Source organism: Anolis sagrei, chromosome 1 (genome assembly GCF_037176765.1).
Source record: "Anolis sagrei isolate rAnoSag1 chromosome 1, rAnoSag1.mat, whole genome shotgun sequence".
NCBI lineage: Eukaryota > Metazoa > Chordata > Lepidosauria > Squamata > Dactyloidae > Anolis > Anolis sagrei.
Window position 1 is genome coordinate 209,568,218 of NC_090021.1, and position 22,076 is coordinate 209,590,293.

The following is a 22,076-nucleotide window of genomic DNA, read 5'->3' on the forward strand; positions in this document are numbered from 1 at the left end:
ATATTTTGTTTTCACATGGTAGGAACTAGATAGTCATTATGGTCCCTTCTAATTCTATGATACTAGGATAGCATTAGGAAAAGAGATGCGTGAAAATGGGGAAGAATTATATTCTGAGAGGAAGTTCCTCCTTTGCTCTTAGTGTGCACCACAGCCTACCATATTCAGCAAAAAGCCTTGACCCTCTCTATCATTTTTAGTGGACTGACAGATCACCTGTGATGGAGATGGAGTAGAAAATTCAGTGTATGCTGGCATTCTGAAAACAGAAATTGATATACCAAGCATCCAAACCTTTGGGGATCATTTATAGTTATACTGATATGTTAGTAAGTATTCTGTTACTTGATTACTATGTGAAATGAATCATGCACTAGACCCTTCAAAAGATTGTCTGTCCATTTAAAGCGTGATTTTAAACAATGGGAAAACATCTTTCCTAACATCTTTCCTGGGAACAGTTCCTACCAGATAAATGTAGCCATCAGCAGACAGCCGTGTTTTATTTGTGACGCATTCTGACTTTGTTTATTAAGTAATCATTTCTGGGTACAAGTGTCAACACAATTTGCTTTTTGAATAATGTGAAGCAGATAACCCCAATTAGCAAGCAATTACGGTAATTTTCATACTAAACGCTCTCCTTAATTGTTTTCGAAACCTGAAACTAAAACGGTAATAAATAATGAAGTGTGAATTACATTGATTTTGGGGTCTCCATGGTAGGTTGTCCAAAGGAATGTGTTCAACCTGGAGTATCAAAGGGAATTGGTTCCTCTCAAACTATTATGAATTATATATAGATTTGGAAAAGAAGGATTATGGTGGTAGAGTGATTGAAATAACTCCTAAACAGTGGCATTTTATTAGGGAAGTAAAACAGGCAAATTTGCAATATTTTATTCCAGGCCACATTCATCAAAATATTATGGATAGTTCTGAACTTTCCACCTAACTATCGGAAGTGTCACGGGGCATGGTCAGCAGATGAAAAATTAGGAAATGTGCTAGATGGATAAATATCTGGAGGGCAAATATGAGTGGCTGGCACAGGCCTGTCGTTTTTCACATCCACAAGAAGTTACAGATCTTGGAATTTAATAATAGGCAGTAGCATAGCATGGCTGCCTAGAAATACTTGTCCAGTAGGCTTGGTTGCCCCCCCTCCCCCCCAAAAGAAGGTTCAAAACTCATTTCGGATGTAGGGGGAGCTGGTGGTTCGATTTGGAATTGAATTCCAAATTTTTCCAAAAAAATTAATAAAATAATTCAGCACTTTCCAAGTTTTTTCTGAAATTTCCGAATTGCTTCATTAATGGCAAAGAGAGATGTTTTGGGGCTTTGGAAGCTGATTTCACAACTTAGTGAAGGAGAGGCTTGAATGTATGGGATTTGCAGTGTCTTTTGAGGCAATGCACAGCAAACCAAGGAACAAACAGAGCACAGAGAGACCTTTTGGCCTTGGAAGCTGATTTCACAACTTTAGGACGTAGAGTTTGTGTTCAAAGAGTGGCTTGAAATGATGGGAGATCTAGTTCTTTTGAGGCAATTTGCAACAAACTAAGAAACACTGAGGCCAGAGAGACCTACTACAACACTGGGAATTTTAAAAATGTTGGAGTGCTTTGGTTCCTCCGTGTTGCTCCTTCCACCCACACCATGCACCCACACACCCCATTACCCACGCGGTGCCCACTTGTCCCAAACCCCAACAGCAACAACACATAAGTGGTAAGGCAGGCAGGCAGCCAGGCAGACAACAGCCCTTCTCCCAGCCCTTCTTCTCTGCTTGCTTGCTTGCCCTGCTCTTCTTCCAACCTCCCTTCAACACAACCTTCCTTCCCTTTCTCTTTCCCATTCCTTTCTCCTTTTCCAGGCTCTGAATGAGCCTCTCAGCCATATGCTCCCTTTTATATAGAGCAATGGCTGCCGAAACTCCTCCCCTCCCAAAAACTTCTCCCCTGATTGTCCTGGAGGCAAGCAGCCTCCCAGCACGCAAGCTACTTGCCTCCCAGCAGGCTAGAGGGCTGAAAAAACACTGAATAATTTCCGACTCACTTCCTGAGTCATAACAAAAATGGCAAAAAAAAAAAAAAAGCTTCAAAAGGGCAAAGGTTTTTAAAAAACACCTCAAAATTGCTTCAAAAAGGTAATTTTAACGAATTTATAACGAGTTATCTGACATGGACCTATTCATGCCTACTGCCCAGATTTGTGTGGACTGTGATGCTGTTATCCCAGCTTAAAATGCCTGCTATCCCTTATTTTAATCAGCAGCTATGGTAGCAAAGAAAGGAGTCTAATGCCTGGACTGTTGCAATCTGATAAAAATCAGAAGCTATTTCTTATTGTTGTATACATGAATCATTTGCCTCATAACTGGAGACATATAATTCATATCCCACAACTATAAGAGAGAAAATAGTTATGGGATCATTTTCTCTTATCAGAGTTTCCCAGAATTATAGCTGAGAGTGCTTCTGGAACATACAAACATGTTCTGAAACTTTTACAGTAGCTTTTGAGTTCAAGAACTGGACTTCCATCCTAATGAAAGAATACAATGGCTTATTGGCCTATGCATTTTGACTAACCCTGTATATAAGAATACATGAAACACCTGGAAAATGTGAACAAGATTGAACAACTTGAGTAGATAGGCCAATTTATTCTAGAATTCTCAAACACAGAATTCTTCAAATATCCTGCTATGTGCCTCACTTTGCAACATAGGCCTAGGCCCTGTCAGAGCATTAGGTTGGGCATTTTCATTGTTCACCCAAGACCTCCTCCACAAAGAGCAGAAATAGCAAGGAAGAATGAAAATTGGTAGAAAGAGAAGAAAGAGGCCATCCAACACCTTGATCCTTGTACAGGATCTAGTTTCTCCTGAGTTGCATGTCACTTCAGTGGCGAATTTGGAAGTGTTATTTGGTCATATTTAAAATGTTATATAAAAACAATGACTTCCATTGCATGCCTATGTACTGAAGATGGAAGAAAGAGTTACCAAGAGGTGATCTTCACATACACACATTAGGGAGGAAATCCCAGTCTTCTACATTAGATAGCATAAGAAGAACTACATTAGATAAGATGCACTACAATAGATAATGCACTAACCTTGGTGACTCTGTGTTGTCCATCTAACGACCTCATCAGACAGGCTGGTTTGCCCATTATACTCAGCTTGCTCTCCACTTTCGACATGGAGCCCATTGTATCATGCACTGGAACTTCCAGTCAGGTTCTGTGCCAAATCAATAGAGCAAGTGGCATATGCTGCCAGAGCAGCAACATGGTAGACTTCCTGTCTTGCTGTAGGAGCAATGGGGGAAAGTCGAACAGTGATGTTTCCCTCTATGGGATGGGGGTCAAGGTAAGGCTGGTGATGTGGATTGAGGAGCATGGAGGAGCAACAACTCCCCCATGCTCCTCACCAAGACCCCATGGATTCAACATGATGTATGGCACATCCATGGGCCTTTGTGTTGAGGTCCTAATAGGGCTCAGCTGAAAAGAGAAGCATTACATAGAAGGAAGCCTTTTCAGCCTCAACTATGCAATCCTTCCACTAAACCAATTAAGAAGGGTGTTGAGACCAGGGCTTTCTTTAGTATTTCAACTTAGTACCAGTGTAGAATGGTCATAACTCAGTGGCACAGATATCCCATATAGTAGGCCCCAGGTTCAAATAGAATAATCTCCAAACAAGGCTGGCAAAATGCCTAGAGAATTTCTACAAATTTGTATATCTCTTGATACACTCACTACTGCCTCAATAACCTATATTTTCCCAATCAAATAATACTTATTCCAAAGATTATTGTTCTTGTTGTTACAATTAAGAAAACAGGAGGAGAAGTCCTAATAAATATCTGCTTCGTTTATTTCAGTTTTTGTTGTTGCATGGGATGGCAGTACAGAGACATCATATATACTATAATAATGGAGGATGGAGACAGGTAGTGAAGCTGCCCCCTGGGATCAGGCAAAGGTATTGAGACTCGAGACCATCTTGCATTATGTGTCCTTGAGTCAACACACAATTTAAGACACATGTACACATTTGTTTAACCCACTAGTGGCACAGCAGGTTAAACTGCTGAACTCCTGAACTTGCTGACCAAATGGTTGCCTGTTCGAATCCTGGGAGTGGGGTGAGCTCCCACTTTTAGGGCCAGCTTCTGTCAATCTAGCAGTTTGAAAACATGCAAATGTGAGTAGCAGGCCTGTAGCCGGGGGGGGGGGGGTAGGGGTTCAACCCCCCCCCCCGAAATTTTTCAGGTTAAAAAAAACTGGTTTACTCATGAATTTTAACTGGTTAACCAAATCCCCATGCTAAGTCTATGAGATGCAAAAATTTAAGAGTCCCTCCAGAACTGCAAGCACTATCTCAAGCAAATATTGACCATTTATTCACACTGTCATTACTTGCAGCAATAGCCAATGTAGCGAAGCAACCAAGTTGGGGCCCCCGAGTGTTGGATGCTCTCATTAAGGAGGCCAGACTTGGTGGAGGTGGTTGACAGGGGTGGAGCTGCAGGCTATTGAAGGCTGCTCTGCCCTTGCTGTGCTCTTTGCTTCAGGGTGAGTTAGGAGGCAGGTTTCAACCTCCCCGAAAAAAAATTTCAACCCCTCCCAAAAAAAAATTCTGGCTACGGCCCTGGTGAGTAGATTAATAGGTACTGCTTCTGCAGGAAGGTAACGGCACTCCATGCAGTCATGCTGGCCACATGACATTGAAGGTGTCTATCAACAACGGAGGCTCTTTGGCTTAGAAATGGAGATGAGCACCATCCTGCAGAGTCGAACTCAACTAGACTTAATGTCAGGGGAAACCTTTTACCTTTATATTTTAGTCAGGAGATCTCTTCTTCCTCTTCCTCCCACTCAAAATGTCCATTCAGAATATTATTAATTTTGTAACTAGGATGATGCACATAGTGCTGAGTTAATATTCAAGTGAATTACAAATTGACAAGTTGCTAGTTACCTCTCCTTTTATATAGAAACAGTAACCCATTATAATTCAGTAAACATGTAGATTTCTTCAGGGAAGGATCAAACCCTCTTAATTTAACTATGTTGTGTTCAACAAGGATCTGTGCAGCAAACTTGGGTATCAGCTAGTAGCGCTTTTAATGCCTGTTTTAAAATGGTTTTGCAAGTTCCTGAAGCCTATATTTTTAGTTTGATAGAAGATGTGTACTTTATGTTCATTATAGCTTCATTGCTATCATTTTAATAGTAGTCAAAGAAATATAAGTACCAAGGTTTAAAAGAATCTGTTCTCTTTACTCCTCCTGTCATGTTGCGTTGGGTCACTTTGTGCCAAATGATGTGATGTAATGTAACTCAATGCAAGGAGACACATGTCCCTTCTCATTGGGAATTTAGAGAAACAGAGCCTTCTTTTCCCCTGTGGGAAACTATGCAGGTCAGGTGCCCAAAACTAGCTGTGGGAAATTTGATCAAATCTTCTCAGTTTCAGTACCTATATAACTCCAGTCTAATAGTGTTTTGAACATGACATGTACATGGAAGGGAGTTGATCGTCCCAATTTTAATGAAAGAATAAAACAAAATTAATATCACCAAAAGATTTAAACATATTCAGCACTCTTTTTGACAGACGTTTCCTGTCTATATTGCATTTCCTACAGATTGCATTGATGTTTACGTTACGTTTGCAATATTTATTTATTTACTGCATTTCTATGCTGCTTTTCTCAGCTCGAAGGCAACTCAAGGCGGCTTACACTGGCATGATTCAATGCCACAATGAACATAAAATTAAAACAAAATTAAAAACAATTAATACACATTATAAAAATCCTGTATAAAGCATTAAAAGCATAAAACACCAGTAACTTCCTATTAGATTATTTTCCAAAGACATTGTCAAGTTGTTCTATGTTCATTCTTTCCTGGGTTCCACATTTATCCATTACACTGCGTTTTCAAAGGCCTGTTCAAAAAGCTAGGTTTTTTAATTTTTTTGGAATGTCAGTAGGGAGGGGGCTGATATATTGCTTAGGGAGGGAGTTCCATAGCCGAGGAGCCACCACTGAGAAAACCCTGTCTCTCATCTTCAAGAAAATAAGAACAGAGCTATTTGCCTGTCAGCCCCTGAAATAATGAGACCACACAACAGTTTTTGGGTTAAAATATGGACAACTTTTATTAACTGTTACCTATTTAACTTTAACTGAATTTAATTCTATGGGTGTCCTGAACTTGGTGTGGCAAAGTCTGCCCAGCCTACCCCTCGGCTAGTTAGGGTGAAACACCTGGGTCTCCTGTTGACCTAACCCAGGCAACCTCTAAGGGAAATGTGCCAGACAAGTCTCTCTCAAAATTGTTGAGACCAGACTCTCCCAATTCCTAGGCCATTTGATTTCACCTCATCCCCTCAAAATGAACCCCAGGTGAGTGTTTTAGTTCATGGCCTTCACCCCTGAAGGGGGTGCCTTGGGTGTACACCAAATTTTAGATTTCCCTATCTGTTTTCTGTTGCAGCATATTTAAAACCACACCATCCCAATTTGCCCCTGTGAACAGTATAGGGTAGGTGAAAAACCCTGCTAGAACATAGGAAGGAAAAAATGCTACCCAGTCCCTTATGGCAACCATTAATTATATTGTTTAATGGGCAGACATGGTGGGTCAACAATCAGGCCAGGAATGAAGAAGGGGGCAGGCAAAGTCTATTAGCCTAGTTCCTTCCAAGTAGTTTCGTCCAGATCTACTTTTGTCTTTTTTTGGGGGGGAGGCAAATCTCTCCCCCCCCCCCCAGCCCCCCAGCTCCCCAGCTGCACTGGGTTGGGAAAGTCTCTTCTATCACAGCTATGTCTCCTTTCCTAGGGATATCTAGTCTAATTCATGGATCTATAATCTGAAGTCAGAGCTCCTTTATTAAAGTCACTATAAGTCCATGCATGAGACTTCGCTCTCCTGACCTTAAAGTACACAGACATAATATGCTGGAACACTACTTATGTTAATAGCTGTGAAAAAAATGTATGTGGAAATCACAATTTTGATGGACAATCACAATCACCAAATGAGCCATGTGGCCATCAAAGGTTCTCCACTCAGAATCTGCTCCCTTCTCTCACAAAGAAGGGGAAAATAATAAAAAATACCCTCAAAAAACCCTTTTGTCTGACAAGCTAGTGATGCTGTGGCTTCCTTGGATGCATCCTCTCTTCCTTTTCATAAGCTCATTGCAAGAGTTCAATTTATAGCAAACTTTTACATAACCACAAGGTTTAGAGTTTTCTGAGCATAGGGATGCTCAGATGTCCCAGAAGATAAGATATAAGGATTTTCCAAGCTCTAGTTGTACCCTTTCTTTCACCATGCCAATCTCAGTGAAGTATATACTTTGCCTTTATAAAGAGGGTTCTTTTATTTCTACACATTGTTCTTAATAAGAAATTATGTGACAGGAGAGAAAAATCAACTATCAGTAATTCTAATCAGGAGAAAAAAATTAACAATTGACATGACCAATAAAAACAAGCCATAAGTCTTTTTATTTATGTGTACAGCAATGTTGAGTTTGCTGATAACACGCAACAAACATTTATCTAAAAAATTGTTTTCCTTGAGTTTTACAGTTCAGAGATGCTGCTGTTTATCAGTTTTTAATATACTCTTTGGAAATTAATGTGTACTTTACCCAGTGTTTTAAAAGAACTAGAGAGATTCAAAGACAGGGTAAAATACTTTCATGATTCCCTAAAGAAAACTAGGAGGGCAATTAAACAGATGGTAGCAATAAACTCACTTCCAACTCATCAGGGAATAGGGTCCCTTATTAGAAGCTGGGCACAATGAAAGCAGGAGCAAATCTGTAGAGGGGATTTCCCCCCTCTTGCACCACATATTTGAACCTAGTTGTACAAGGACCAGGAACAGGTTCTTTTTAGGGAGCTGCATAGCTGGATTCTGAAGGATACATACATGCATGTTTAAGAAGCAATGGACCAGAGAAGCTCGAAGCTGTAGCTCAACTATATGTAATGTACAATGCATTTGTTTCAATGAAGCTCTGAAGAATTCAAGACAACTTGTGGAGAGGGTATATGTATGTCCTCGTGTTATCAACAGCCTCTTTGTCATATTCAGGAAAGAACTGTAGCTAAACACCCAACTAGGATATGGTAGTTTTTAATGTCTGAAATTTCAGCAACCAAATGAAAAACACATACCACGCCAAAACCAGAGAGAGCCTATCCACTGGTCAGCTCCCCAAAAGGTCTAAAGGTAGAGCCCACCACTAAAGCCAGGCTTTGACACATTGCTAGAAACTTTGATCCATAAGTTCTTTTTCTTCTGTATAGTTATTTTTTATTTTTCTCAGTTGAGCTATGTTGTTACAATCCTTAATTAACATGGTTAATTCAGTGTTTTCTGCTTTATCAACAGCTACAGTTTCAGCCACTGATGCCTGGCACCTCCATGCAATGGGCTTCAGAGATTAATGACACTAAGATTCCATCAACAATTAAACATCCAAAATGTGGTTGATAAAACTAAACATGACTAATAATTATTTGTAGGCAGAAAGTAAATGGGAAGATGACCACTGCAACAATTCTCCAACGTTCTGTGTTGTGTATCTTTTCTAAGACAGATATTGAGAATGATTGACATCTGAATAATAAAGCAAACTCTGCCATTAAAATAACACAAAAGATTAGATACAAAGTATAAGCAATTTATAAAATCTTTCATATATAAAACTAATTTCCTGTTTGCAACTCTAGCTTTTTTTAAAGTAGGGAAGTAGTTTCTAAACATCTATGACTTGGGAAGGAGGGTGGATGAGATAAAAGCAAGATTTTAAATTGTTATTTATTGCTATACTGTAATGTTGTATTTATTGTGAAAATTTAATAAAAATATATTTTAAAATGCTAGTTTTAGTTGGTTTTGAATGGCAGATAATTCAACTCTGTAGTGGACCACAGAGCTGCCATTTGTAACAGGATTTGCCATTTTATTTTCTAAAGAATTAGAAATTCTGTTTTAATTCCTTGATATAGTTCCACCTGGCATTCAAAGGTATAGGAGATCACTGGACAAGAACAAATCAAATTATTCTAGGGGAAGTTCTAATTTTACATAGGTTCCTAAGCCTTCTGTGATTTTTGTAGGTTTTACTGACGTAGAAACAAGAAAGATGACTGGCATGAGTTAACATGCACTTTTAGGGAACGCAACGTCAATATCAGCTTTACCTGTAATCTCTAATGCTGCTCTGCCCCCTTGTGCTGCTGTAGTGAACTTGACTGCAAAGCAGCTCAATTGCCTTTTGTACATGAACCCCTCTCACGCTCTCGCTCTGAACACACACACATATATACACATACAAAGCCACTGTCACTTCTCACTGTTCTGGCAAGTTCAAGGTCAGTGCCTAGCTATTTTCAGCTCATCTCTTCTTGATCCATTCAGAGAGATGACAAGGTAACGTGATTCGGGGTCAGCTGTATTACAGGAACCGTTACATAAAGGGAGAAAGTAGAAATCAATCCTAGCTGACAGTGTCTTCAGGATAATCAGCGCTCACTCCATGCCGCTGTCAGCTCCCCTGCATCAAACACCATGTTACTTCTGTCAGATCTTTTTAACAGAACCATATTCTCACTTTTGGCAAAGTAAATAAATATTTCACTTGAGCTTGCATGGAATTCATTGTTCGAGAACTTTACCACCTTGCCCTCTTTCAATCAATTCCCTCCTATATTTGGAGGGCAAAAAATGTAAGTAAGGGATGATATCAGGGAAGAATAATGCCATGTTTTAGTTAGAAGCCTTCTTTTATACTTCCTCTTTACAACCCTCGTTTCCCCTCAACTACATCTGTTTCCGTAAAGAACATTTGCCTAAATTATGCTCATCATTGTACTGATTCTGTTAACACTTTGCGGTAATGTTTTAAGACACCTTTCTCAATTTGTTTGATTACGATCCTTCTCTCTGAATGGCTTCCTCCTGCAACTAGACATATTCTTCTGTGCAGAATTATGAACATATCATTTCACAAGATGGGCTGCAGTTTAGTGGCGTTTCGGCGACAGCACATGGTATGTCAGTTTAGGGGAAAGAGCTGCTATTCTATCCCACCCACCTTGTGCTCTCATGAAACTGCCAAAGCCTGCAGTACTTCTCGAAAGAGCAATTTACCATAATATTAGATGTCAGTAAATTCAAAGACAGAACTCCTAAAGCTATAAAATGGATTAGAAGCCATTTTTTAAAAAAAGAATTAACAAACTAGAGTAAGAGTATACTGTCAACAAACAAATGCTTCATCATAGCACTGTAATTTGGAATTTTAATTACCCCTCTGCTTCTGTAACAAAACAATGTCTGAACTGGCAGCCATTTGAATCTCTCACAGGTCATTGAGCATTCTAGTTAATTACTCTATGAATAGCCTGTTTTTCTCCCCTCTGGAAACACGTTTCTAATGGCAGTCAAGGTCTGACAAATGTGTCATCTGCATAATTAGCTAGGAAGCAACACAAAACATTAAACATGCTTTGTGCCGACAACTATCAAAACATTTCATTTGTTGTCAATTATTCATTACTTTGTAGGTTCTGAAGGGGTTGTTATTATGGAAATAAGTCCAGATGCTAACAAGGTTAGAGCTTTTGATTCAAATTAGTAATCAGAGGACTAACTTTACAAAAAAAACAGTAATATGTATCCCTCTATACATTTGTGGAAGCATTCAATGAGTAGTGAATTATAAACGAATGTTGCTAACTTCAAGTATAAATAGCAGTTACAATGGCAAGCCTGCTAATTTATAAGGTTGCATCTGCCTTTGATGTGCAAGGATCTAAGCAGAAGAAGTAAACTTTTAGAACCTTTGGCAAGACTAATTTGTTCTTGGTAAACAGATTAAAATATTTTCACAGCATGTGGTTTCGGAACACTAGGGAGAGAGGAAAAACCAGAATTTTTCAAAACCTTCATGTGCTGGTATTGGCCAGAAGCAAATAATCATGGTACTGGGTAGAAAATCAACTTCATCATCATCATCATCATCATCGTCGTCATCAGGGTGGCAGCTGCAGTTCATACCATATTTTGTGTTGGTTTAACAAGAAAGCCACAATGCTTTCACCTTTCATCAAGGCATGCAAAGTTATTTCTATTTATATTTTCAATATTATACTGAGATCTATTTGCTATGGAATGTAACATTTGAGTTATCCAAAAATTAAGACAAAATAAAAATGCAGAGAGGAAAACAACCACACCATGCTGATCAAAACCTTTATATCCTTTAAATACAAAGACCTGAAAAGGCATAAATTTACCTAACTGTTGCAGAAATCTTGCAGAAATTAAGATCATATAGAACATATTAAGACAATACAGAATCTCACTACTTTAAGGCTTTCACCCTTTTAATACCTATAACTATATACTAAGGGGCTAGTTAACATTTTTTAAACAGAAGAGTGTGCACCAAATCACTCTGAAAGATGGATGAAAAAGAAAGCGGACAGAAAGAAAATCAGTTCATTCGAGATGTAGTGCTGGAGAAGAGTCCTGCTAAAAGATTGCTAAAAAGACAAATGAATAGGACCTAGAACAAATCAACCATAATGTCTCTCTAGAAGCCTAAATGACTAAATTGAGTCTGTCATACTTTGGTCACACCGTAAGATGTCATGAATAACTATAAAATATAATGCTGCTTGGAAAGGTTCAAAGAAATAGGAAAAGAGGAAGACCCCACTTGAAATAAAACCACTCAATCAAATAAGCCATATCTTTGAATCTGCAAAACTTGAGTGATGCTGTTGAGTATATGTAGGGTTGCCATGGGTCAAGATCAATGTAAAGCCAGATAACAAGTCATTAAAATATGTGAAATAGGAGTTATTTATTTGGGCATGGACACAAGTAATGCAAACCTCCTAACATCTTCCCTCATTATTATTAATGATTATTTAAAATGTGGTACTGGAGAAGATTTTGACTATGGGCTACTAAACAAACAAACAAATGAATAGATCTTGCAGCATTTCAAGCCTGAATTCTCACTAGAAATGAAAATGACCAACATAATAATAATAATAATAATAATAATAATAATAATAATAATAAATTGAAGCTGTCATACATTTTATTTGGACACATGATAAGACACTATGATGTTTTTTAAAAAATGAAAGGCGGCGGGAAAATAGGAAGAGTTCACTACAGGTAGCTTGAGTCAATGAATGAAAGCAAAGCCCTGCATTTGCAATACCCAGCTAGGGCAGTTACTGGTTGAGGCTCTTGAGGGTCTCTTATTTATAGGGTCACCATAACTCATTAAGTCAGCCTAATGGCAAACACCAATAACAGTCATTATTTGAACAGAAATGCAAAATTCAAATGTGTGAATTCTTTGTAAAATTCTGCAGAATAAAGCTTTGTCCAATCAAAGCCTTACCTGAAAGCATAAGATAGGGCCATGTCTACACCACGGGATCAGCACAAGGCTGTGGGAAAAGGCTCACCCTAGATCCAACTATCCACATGTCAAATACACCAGAGGTCACTGGAAATTCCAGAGTGACTCCTGGTTCTTCTTATGCTCGATTAATGGCTGAAAGAAGTACTTCTGCTCAGGAACCAGTCATATACCATGTGAACTTCTCATAGCAGTTTCAAGGCTAATACATTTTATGTGGCCCATGTAGACATGCCACAAGCTTTCAACACATATTAAAATTTGCATTGTTGAGGAAGAAGATAATGCTTTCCTTGAAAACCCCTTTTGATTATTTCATTGCTGATACTATCCAGAACAAGAGAACATTTGGTTGACTACTTCATCTATCTTGGTATGATACATTGATTTTGTGTTACATAGGAGTAAAGTATGATTTAAGAGAGAGATAAGAACACATATTTAGTATTGAGTTAAAACTTCTAGACAGGAGCTGCTGTGTTATTGTATACAGTAAATACAATTTTATGGACACTGTAGGGCCCATTTATACTTGTTAGTGTCCTTCACACAGATGTATCTGGAGTGACAGTCACAAAAAATCAATTAATTTTCCCTCATGTGACCAATAATATAATAGTCAGAGTAATCAGTACATTATCACTTTAAGCTTAAAAAAAACGAGTGAGGAGGATTGTTTAAAATGATACCCATCCCATATGGTGTGCATATGCCCACTTGGTAATAGGATGGACAAATCTGTCAGTTGCGCTTTTTTCTTCATTCAGATTTCGCAAATGTTGATAAATAATGAAGCAAAATGAACTGAAATAAAGTTCTCACCCCTCCCTACTTGGTAAGATGGTTTTTTGTAGCAACCTGCCAAGTGGCTAAGTGAATGCTATACACGTTCAATTCCTGGATTTTTGATCAGTTGCTAATGTATGGTAAAATTCACCTTACCTCTAGCACAATATTCAGTTTGATTAGTTTGCAATGCTTATAAAGAAACCCAAATAATCTGTTATTTGGGCCATATGGACCTGTTGATTCAACTAGTGTTCTAATCTACCATGAATGTTAATTTAGTGGGAATAAGTACTGACACACTTGTTCTTCTTTTCAAGGTAAACAATGAATAGTGTTGATTGCTGTAGTGGTCATTTTACTGTGTATTACTTTAACTATACAGAAGTCTCAGCAGTTTGAACCACAATATGAGCATGCATAGAACCAGAAAGGACACACAAGTTCATCTTCTGGCTCAATCTGCCATCTATAAACTAGCCATTCACATGCTGAGAGAACTATGATTACTATAGCAGTTGCTAGAACTAATAGCTACAATAGACCTACAGTTTGTGTGACCTGTTAAGCAAATGAAAAGGTACCATATTCCTGCAGATGCCTATCAGTTCTAACAACTGTTTCTCCTGTGAGCTTCTCCATAAATGTGAAGTTGATTCACATCTTTAATAAATTGGTTTCTTCTTTTCAAGGTAAATGGATAATTTCAGCACTTCTCCTGGACTTATTTTAAGAAGAAAATAACATTTAAGCTCTTTACTGAATTAGACAGTCAGACTCCCCCTTGACCTTTGGATACTGCCATTTTGTCTAATGACAAATTATGAAAAGGTCAAGATGGCAACTCAGGAAGGCAAAGTGTATGCCATGTGCTATGTCCATGGGTACAAAATAAGAAAGCCAGCTCTAATTCCAATAATAAAAGCAACAAGGTAGAAAGTGGCACGTGATGGGTCAGTAAGAAGATTTAAAATGTATAATGTTTCATGTGCCGAAGTAGAAAGCTGCATGAGAACGCAGATCCTTATAGGCATGTGCTCCACTTTGCTTGAGAAATTGTGTTTTTGTCAATGTCTATATTTTTCTTCCAGGAAAAAAAGAGAGAGCAAAACAAATCATATCCCCAGAACATACATCCCTTTAAAATTAATTCTTTTAAAAATATGTTTGGACTATATTTCCAAAATGGAAATAATCAATTTTCAACTAAAACTACCTGCAGCTATAAGTATTCAGGGAGGGGGGGGGGGATGATGGAACTGGCAACACATTTTGAAAGAACTGTGGACTCATTTAATTAACATGAAACAGATCACATATTTATACGGAAGTCATAATATTTTGGAAGCCGATAATCCTGTAAGCCTTAATGCAGTATAAAAATGAGAAAAAACACAAAGTGTTACTGTTACCATGCCTGCCTGATCAATGGTATTCACATATTGATCTATAAATGGAGTTGACAGTCTGTGTTGGCTGCACATTTTCCAAGCAGCTCTATTTTTGTACAAAAACCAATATGGGCAATTACCTTTCTTTGAGATGCCAACTCTTATCAGTTCAATGTGATTTAATGTCATTTTAATTAAATATCAGAATCTACTTCAGGACAGTCTCCACAAACAAAGCCTCAAACTTGACTATAAGCTTGATGTGAAGTAAACACGAACAGCAACCTTGCCTCTCCTGACGTGGCTCACAAAGCGCCACTCAACTGAAGAGGCAGTAATTTTAACAATTTTACTTATCTCTTTAGCTGCTCATAAGTTTTACAAGTAACTGAAGTGGGAAAGGGGGAGGCGAGAAACAAAAGGGGAATTTTCTCCTGTTCCTTTGATAGTGCATTAGAGAGATAAATAAGACAACCAAGCCTATTTCATCTCATCACAAAGAACGCTAATCCATTAACATTTTGGAATGACTAAACAGACTGTAATTCTTAATCTATTCACCAATGAAAGAAGATGTTTTATGCTTTGAATTTGCATTGAATGAGACCAAATGCACCTCTTTGAGGTTTAAAAGAAAATAGTAAATATTCATGGACACTGACGGATCACATAGTAACAGGAAAACCAGGAAGGGCTATGCTTAACAGAACCTATGGCCAATCTTAGGACGATCTATTAATATCCTTTGTCTATCACGGAATAGTCTTAGCAGCATGGTATTTCCAGTTGGGAAAACTATTCATCATTCTGTGCCAAATTCCCAACTGGTGCCACAATTTCTATTCAGATCAAACCTCAGATGCTTCATAACAAACACTATATAACTTGCACCTTCCTTGTCATATCTTGAGATGGAAACAGGGTTGACCACAAGAGTCCAGGCATGCTTCATCTGAGTGGAGCCCTAAATGACAGAAAATATAACCCTATACACAAATAATGATCAGCTATTTCAAATGGACCTGGTTTGTTGTACCTACTCATATCTGCATATTACTTTTTCAAAATTAATTAATTAATTGATCTATTTACTTTAGTATTGTTATAAATAGTTTCCAAAGAGCCCACAGACTTGCCCAGAGTGAAAAGTTCACAATATAGTAATGGATGTAAACATGCCATCCAATCATTTTCTTAAAATTCCCTTTGGTTGTTTAATCTTTATTGATTGATTAATCAATAATCAATTAAATCTTCATACATTTTGATAAGAATAACTATGCCTTTATTGATTATGTTAAAATGGGTTAAATCCAATTGTTAGCCACATCTACAATAGATGCACTGAATCAATGTAATTTACATAAGTGTTGAGGTAATTAGTTTGCATTGATTCAGTAGTTTCCCCAGCTAAAATTAATAACTACATTTAACCCATAATGTAAATTTTGCAATGGTTCACTTATATATCACGGAGAGCAGAAGCACTATTCTTTTCCATGGTGGGTTAAAGGGCAACCCTCTCATCTAAGATGACATCTGTTCTTTATGGTTCGTACAACTACTTGAAGCATAAATGCATTTATCACCTAAAATTAATTAGGATTTCATTAATTGATTAGATGACAAACATATGTAACCAATGAATGGATAGAACTTTGCAGCCTTTTAAAATACACTATGATTGTATGTTTCCAATGAATCAGAGTGAACAGAGCACTGAATTTTGGAGTGAGTGATTTAAATTATGGATCAACTTTGGATTTAGAAGAGGCCTTTCTCAAGTCTATTTCCTTTCTGTAGAATAGTATTAATAAGCATGGAATATATTTTAAAATATATTTTCTGTAATAGTGATGTGGCTTACACGAAATTTTGGGAAACAAGTGTGCACATAGATAGAGGTCCCATTATAAAATGCACATAAGAGTGTGAAGTGCAAATTGCAGAACTGTCACAAATTAATCTATGTAAAAGAACTGTGCATCTTGTCATGAAACTAATTATAGCAAATTCTAGCTTATTTTGCTTTGTTTCCTGTTACACACTTTCAATTTACTCTGGCCTTTTATCTGTGTTTTTTGTGTATTGCCCAACGTAAAGAGCAACAGGGTTTCTAAAAAGCCACAGATTGTAATACAATGTATGTTAACTTAGAAAATAGAAAGATTACCATTTATTATTTCAAATACATGGGACAGCGAAACAAGAAAAGAAAATCTTTCATAAAAACTTGTTCTGAATCATACCTCTCTACCTCTGGTATGTTGATTTTTATATAATATCAGCTAATGTATACATTTTTAGGTTCTTGGGATACATTTTGAACTGTTTGGATTTTGGTGCAAGTCTGTGGCCTTTTCCGTGTGCCTTTTGCCGTTAACAGGCTTGTTCAAGCAAATATGCCAAAATACGTTTTGCTCTGTCAATATCTAGTCAGAAAACTCTGCATTGGTAAAAGAGAGAGAGGGGGAGATTAAAACACTAGAAAGAGCGTGGAAATTAGGAGCATGGCAAGCTTTCAATCTATTATATCAGAGCCAAGTTTGCATGGTGAAATGACATACCCTGCCTCTCTATAATTAGCTGCTAAGAAAACACAACTTTTTCAGCTCTGTACAAAAGAACATAAATTGCAACTGTTATGCTTATGGAAAAGCCAGCAGCAAATGTTTGTGCCTGGCGCAACTTTTTAGAATCCTTTTTTCTTTTTATCATCCCTGCATATTCTCCCCCCCCCCCCCCAAAAAAACCCTGAAAGTTATGTAACAAGGTAATACCAACAATGAGAAACTGCATGATAAAATCCTGCCCAAAAGTGAAAAATGCTAATTTTGTCTCATTTAGCAGCTGGATACAGAAATGCTCATTAGTTTTAAGAGGGTTAATCCTTTTAACTTTTGCATATTGATATGCCAATTATGCCTAATTGTACAAGAGGCATCAGTCAAGGTAATAGTGCATAAACACATGAAAGTTATTAAGTACATCCCAACATGTAATAAAGTAGGTGTTAATTGGTAGCTGAGTTCTGCAGGCTATTGAGGTGGATAATTCATTGAGAGATGGATCACTTGTAATTTCTCTACATAATTCCTTTTGCAGTCTCATGCTGTGATGTTTTCATGCTTGTCAAAAACAACTGCAGCCTAGTGCCTTTTGTTAAACACAGCCAATAAAATATGTTAGGCATCATTAAATATACTTAACTTTTAAACTTTTTCAAAGGTACAGTTCTTACTGACAATACATTATACTATTTCCAAATAAATTACTGTAAACACTCCTTAAGCTTCCTAGCCAAAGAACATATCACTTAGAGGGTTTTCGGGGAGGGGGTTTCCAGGATACTCTGCGCAAATGGCAAGTGGTAATTTCAAATTGGAAAGTCAACACAATGAAACAAATGTTCCAATAGTTACTCAGTCAACATCTGAGGACAGGCTTTTTTTTTCAATCTCAGAATGGCACACAGTTTCTGTATAATCATCAGACAGAATAACAAAAAATACTTATTTACTGAGTCCTGATAAGAAAATTGCTGTATGTTAACTCTGCATTTGAAAATAGGGGTAATGGCAAGGCAAAACCAAAGAATGGTGACAGAACCAATGACACAACAATAGCAATCCAGTTCACAAGAACTATGGCAAGTTTACTTCATCAACTATTCTCTCCTAGAGACAAAGGTTTAAAATTGGTTGATAATTTACTTAGAAAAGCAAATTACTAGTTCTCACAATTCTTAAGAGAGAAACAGAAAGTGTGTGAGAGGTGGGTAGTTCTGTATTGAATATTACAGTATATGTTGGGGCAGGTCTGACATCACCCAGAAAGCAAAGCAGGAGTCCTAAGCAAGTGTTACCTTGCATAAATGATTTTGCAACATCATATGGGCTCAGCTGCAAGTTGCAGCCATTACGGAGGAAAATTAACCATGGGAGGCTCATACCAATCAGTTTACTTAATAACAAGGATGGGCAAAGGGAAAGGGGAGTTACTGTTAACAGTGTACACCTCTAATGTATTAGTGGTTAAATCTTTTCAGAAGAGACCCAAAATAAATAAAGCTACCTTTTTGCCTTTTCTACTGCTTTAGGATCACAGCTATTTTAGACCTCAGTTTTTAAAATATTTCCTGTTCTCTCTATAGGAAATTCTACAAAGATTACTAATAAGTTTAATATACTTGAAAAGGCCTTTATGGTTTGTTGCTGTTGTTATGATATAATTTGAGGCTGTATCTTTCAAAAGGAACAACCTATATCTGTAACGCACAAAGTGTAAATCTCAGTACTAAAATTGCATGTACTGGTTCACACTGTACTGGTTTCTGCATGAACTAAATGGCAACAAATTGAGTGATGAATCGGACACGTTCACTTTCTAGTTACTACAAGACAAAGTCACACTGAATGAAAGGATTCCATAATTACCATAATTATATATTCATATCTACTGTTCTTCAAAAATGTTGACTTCTAAATCCATTCAAAAATGATTAAAATTAAACTACTTCCTTAATGTGAGATGCATATGGTTGGTAGTCCTGCATACATGTGTGAGATTATGAGATGGGTCAGTATAAAAGCTGCTATTATCACACAGGGCACATCTACACAAGCCAAATGAGTTGGTTCAGGGGTGAATAACCTCCATGGCAGCCACACAACACACAGGATCAATTCACCATAATGTGGGAGGCCACAATGTGCCAGATGCCATTTTATGCCTGGTGTTCAAAACAGCTTCTTATTCAGGAACCATTCTACTTTCCCTAGGAAGATAGGGGATAGCACCTACCTTGCCCCATTATTCTTCAGATGTTTGTGGTTTCAACTCCCAGAAGCCCTATCCAGCTTGTTCAATGTTCAGGCATTCTGGAAGCTGAAGTCCAAAATACCTGGAGGGCCACAGGGTGTGCAGGCCTGCTCTAGACTCAGATCTGAGTGTGTTTGGATAACAAAAGTTAGAGCATCTATTCCTGGAAATATTGCAAGAGTAGCACATTGCTATGCTACATGGATCTACCTCTGGAAAGTCTTTGGAAATGGCATCGTGTTCAAAATAGCCAGATTGCTGGCTGGGATTGGCCACAGAGGATATACAACTACTTGTGGCAACAGCTCCACTGTGGATGTTGATCTGTTTTTGACACAACGTAAACTGCTAGTTATGGCCTATACACCTACATAAGACTTGGATTCAGATTATTTGAAACACCACATGTCTATATATTATCCTATCCAAATTGTAAGATCTTGAAGGAGAGGGTTCATCACAGGGATGTTTGGTGGGGATACAAGAACAAGTCTAACTGTTCTCTTTTGTTTAGACAGGACTTTGGCTGTTAACCCACTTAGCAGAAAAGTAATTTAATGGAGAGTACCGTGCTTTTGTATTTTTTTTTACTGTGATTTACATGCATTTTAAAATTAATATTTTAACTAGATTGTAATATTTTTATTTATGTTGTTTTGTTTCAATATATACATTAACCCAGATGAGATCACATGTTGAGAAAAATAGGATAATAATGTATTTTCTGTAAAGATTGCATTTGAAGAGAGTTTGGAAAATCCCACTAGTATGTATGCAGGCCACGAAGAGTCAGAAGGGACTGAATGAATGAAAAACAAAATGTATGCAGACACTACGATGTTTAGTCGCATGTCACAATTTTGCGTAGCTAAAGTCTTTGGATGCTTCACTATATCTTCAAAATTGGTGTAGCTCACTATGCTCTGAAACCTCCTTAATCCAGAAGTGCTGACCTGGACATCAAGACATTCATCATATGAAAGAATTCCTGACATAATAAGATGTGAAAAGGAGAGGATGCTGCGCATACCCTTTACCACTGCTAATGTGATATTGTGGAAGCAGTAGGTGTAAGAAAATACATTTTAGCCAAAATGCAAGGCACATGGAGGATATGCACCTTGTAAAATTGTTCTCCTTTAGAATAAGGTGCATGTTATCATGTGTCCCTTGTGGTAAACTATATATTCTAAACTGGCAAATTTTAGAGAAGAAGTGTGGCCATAGGATTAAATCTATGATGGATTCCTAGAGAAGTAGGGATATTGAGACCTGGACCCAATGAAATTGCCCTCAGAAGTAAGCCTCACTCTTACTATGATATAAGAGAATATAAGATTTTAGTCCTCAAGGAAAGTCGGCTACTCTACCTTGGAACAGCTAATCTAACCCATTTCAGAACCTCTTGAATACAGGATTGATGTAGACACAAGTAAGGGAGAATTAAAATCCTTGTGACACAGTACTTACAGGTTCAATGACTTTCAGATTATCAGACAGTATCATCGATTTACTTTGGCTGTGCCTGTCATGGGGGCTGTTGGCAGTCTTTATCCTCATCGGAACAGCAGCTATGTTTTCGTGGGAAGGATGCAGCTTTCCAGCACCAGGATCAGAAGATGCTAACGGCTGCATGATGAATATGTCAATCTGAAAAATACAATAGTTGGTAACACTATCAGGCAATATTCCCATTTAGTCAATAAAAAAAGAGTACTCAAACCAACTGAGTGTCTTTAGATTTCAGAATACCTTATCAGTAGAATCAATAATTTGGAGCACCTGATTACTCACTGGTTCATCCAAGCTGTCTTAGAGGAGTGCAGTTTACATAAAAGCTTATCCTTATCTCAAAAGCCATTCTTCTCTAGTCTAATCTTTCAGTAACCTTTCTAGTACAGCCAGCTGGCAGGCATTACAGTTTGTCTTTGGTCTTCCCATACTCATATGTGAGAGCGATATCTCAGGCTTGCTCATGTGCTAAATGTGGTTTGACTTCCACTGATTGTGCCAGAAGGACCAGTGGTGGAAGGTATATGCATATCTGTCTCACACAGTTTCCACAATGTAGGTAGTTTGATAAATAGAGAGATGAACAGACAGAGGTAATGTATTTTAGGTAATGCTGGATTTTATGAAATACAAGGCATATATGTAAGAAATGAGAAGTGGTTTAATGGTCACAGTATTAATATTCTTCCTTCCTTCCTTCCTTTTCTTTTACATTTTGTCATCATGTAATGCTACCTTTAAAATTAAGAAGTGTGATTCAAAGCAACTGGTGAGAGTCTATGTACCTACAGTGGAAGCTCTACTTAAGAGCACCCCAACTTAAGAGCATTTTGAGTTAAAAGCTGTTGCTCAGCCCATGTTTCACTTTGACATAAGAGCGGTGGTTTGAGTTAAAAGCTAGTGCGAGAGTGTGCCTCTCCACCTCTTCTCTTGTGTTCTTGTCCACTTTGGGAGATTGCTATCTGCTTTGCTCTTGTCCTTTTTGGGAGATCACTGTCCACTTTACTCTTGTCCACTGTGAGGAACTTCAGGTTGGTTTATTTTTTGTGGTTTTTATTCCCAGTATGTTT

The 22,076-nt window shown here is 37.7% G+C and overlaps 1 protein-coding gene across 1 annotated transcript in view; it reads right to left on the reverse strand.

Annotated features, from left to right (window-relative positions):
- The window catches only part of ARHGAP15 (Rho GTPase activating protein 15), a 493,308-nt gene that overhangs the window by 457,252 nt on the left and 13,980 nt on the right, over window positions 1-22,076 (reverse strand). The window contains exon 2 of the mRNA XM_067472779.1: window positions 20,965-21,144. Within this exon, the coding sequence (XP_067328880.1) occupies window positions 20,965-21,129 (165 nt within the window). The 5' untranslated portion in view covers window positions 21,130-21,144. The remainder of the gene's footprint in view (window positions 1-20,964; window positions 21,145-22,076) is intronic.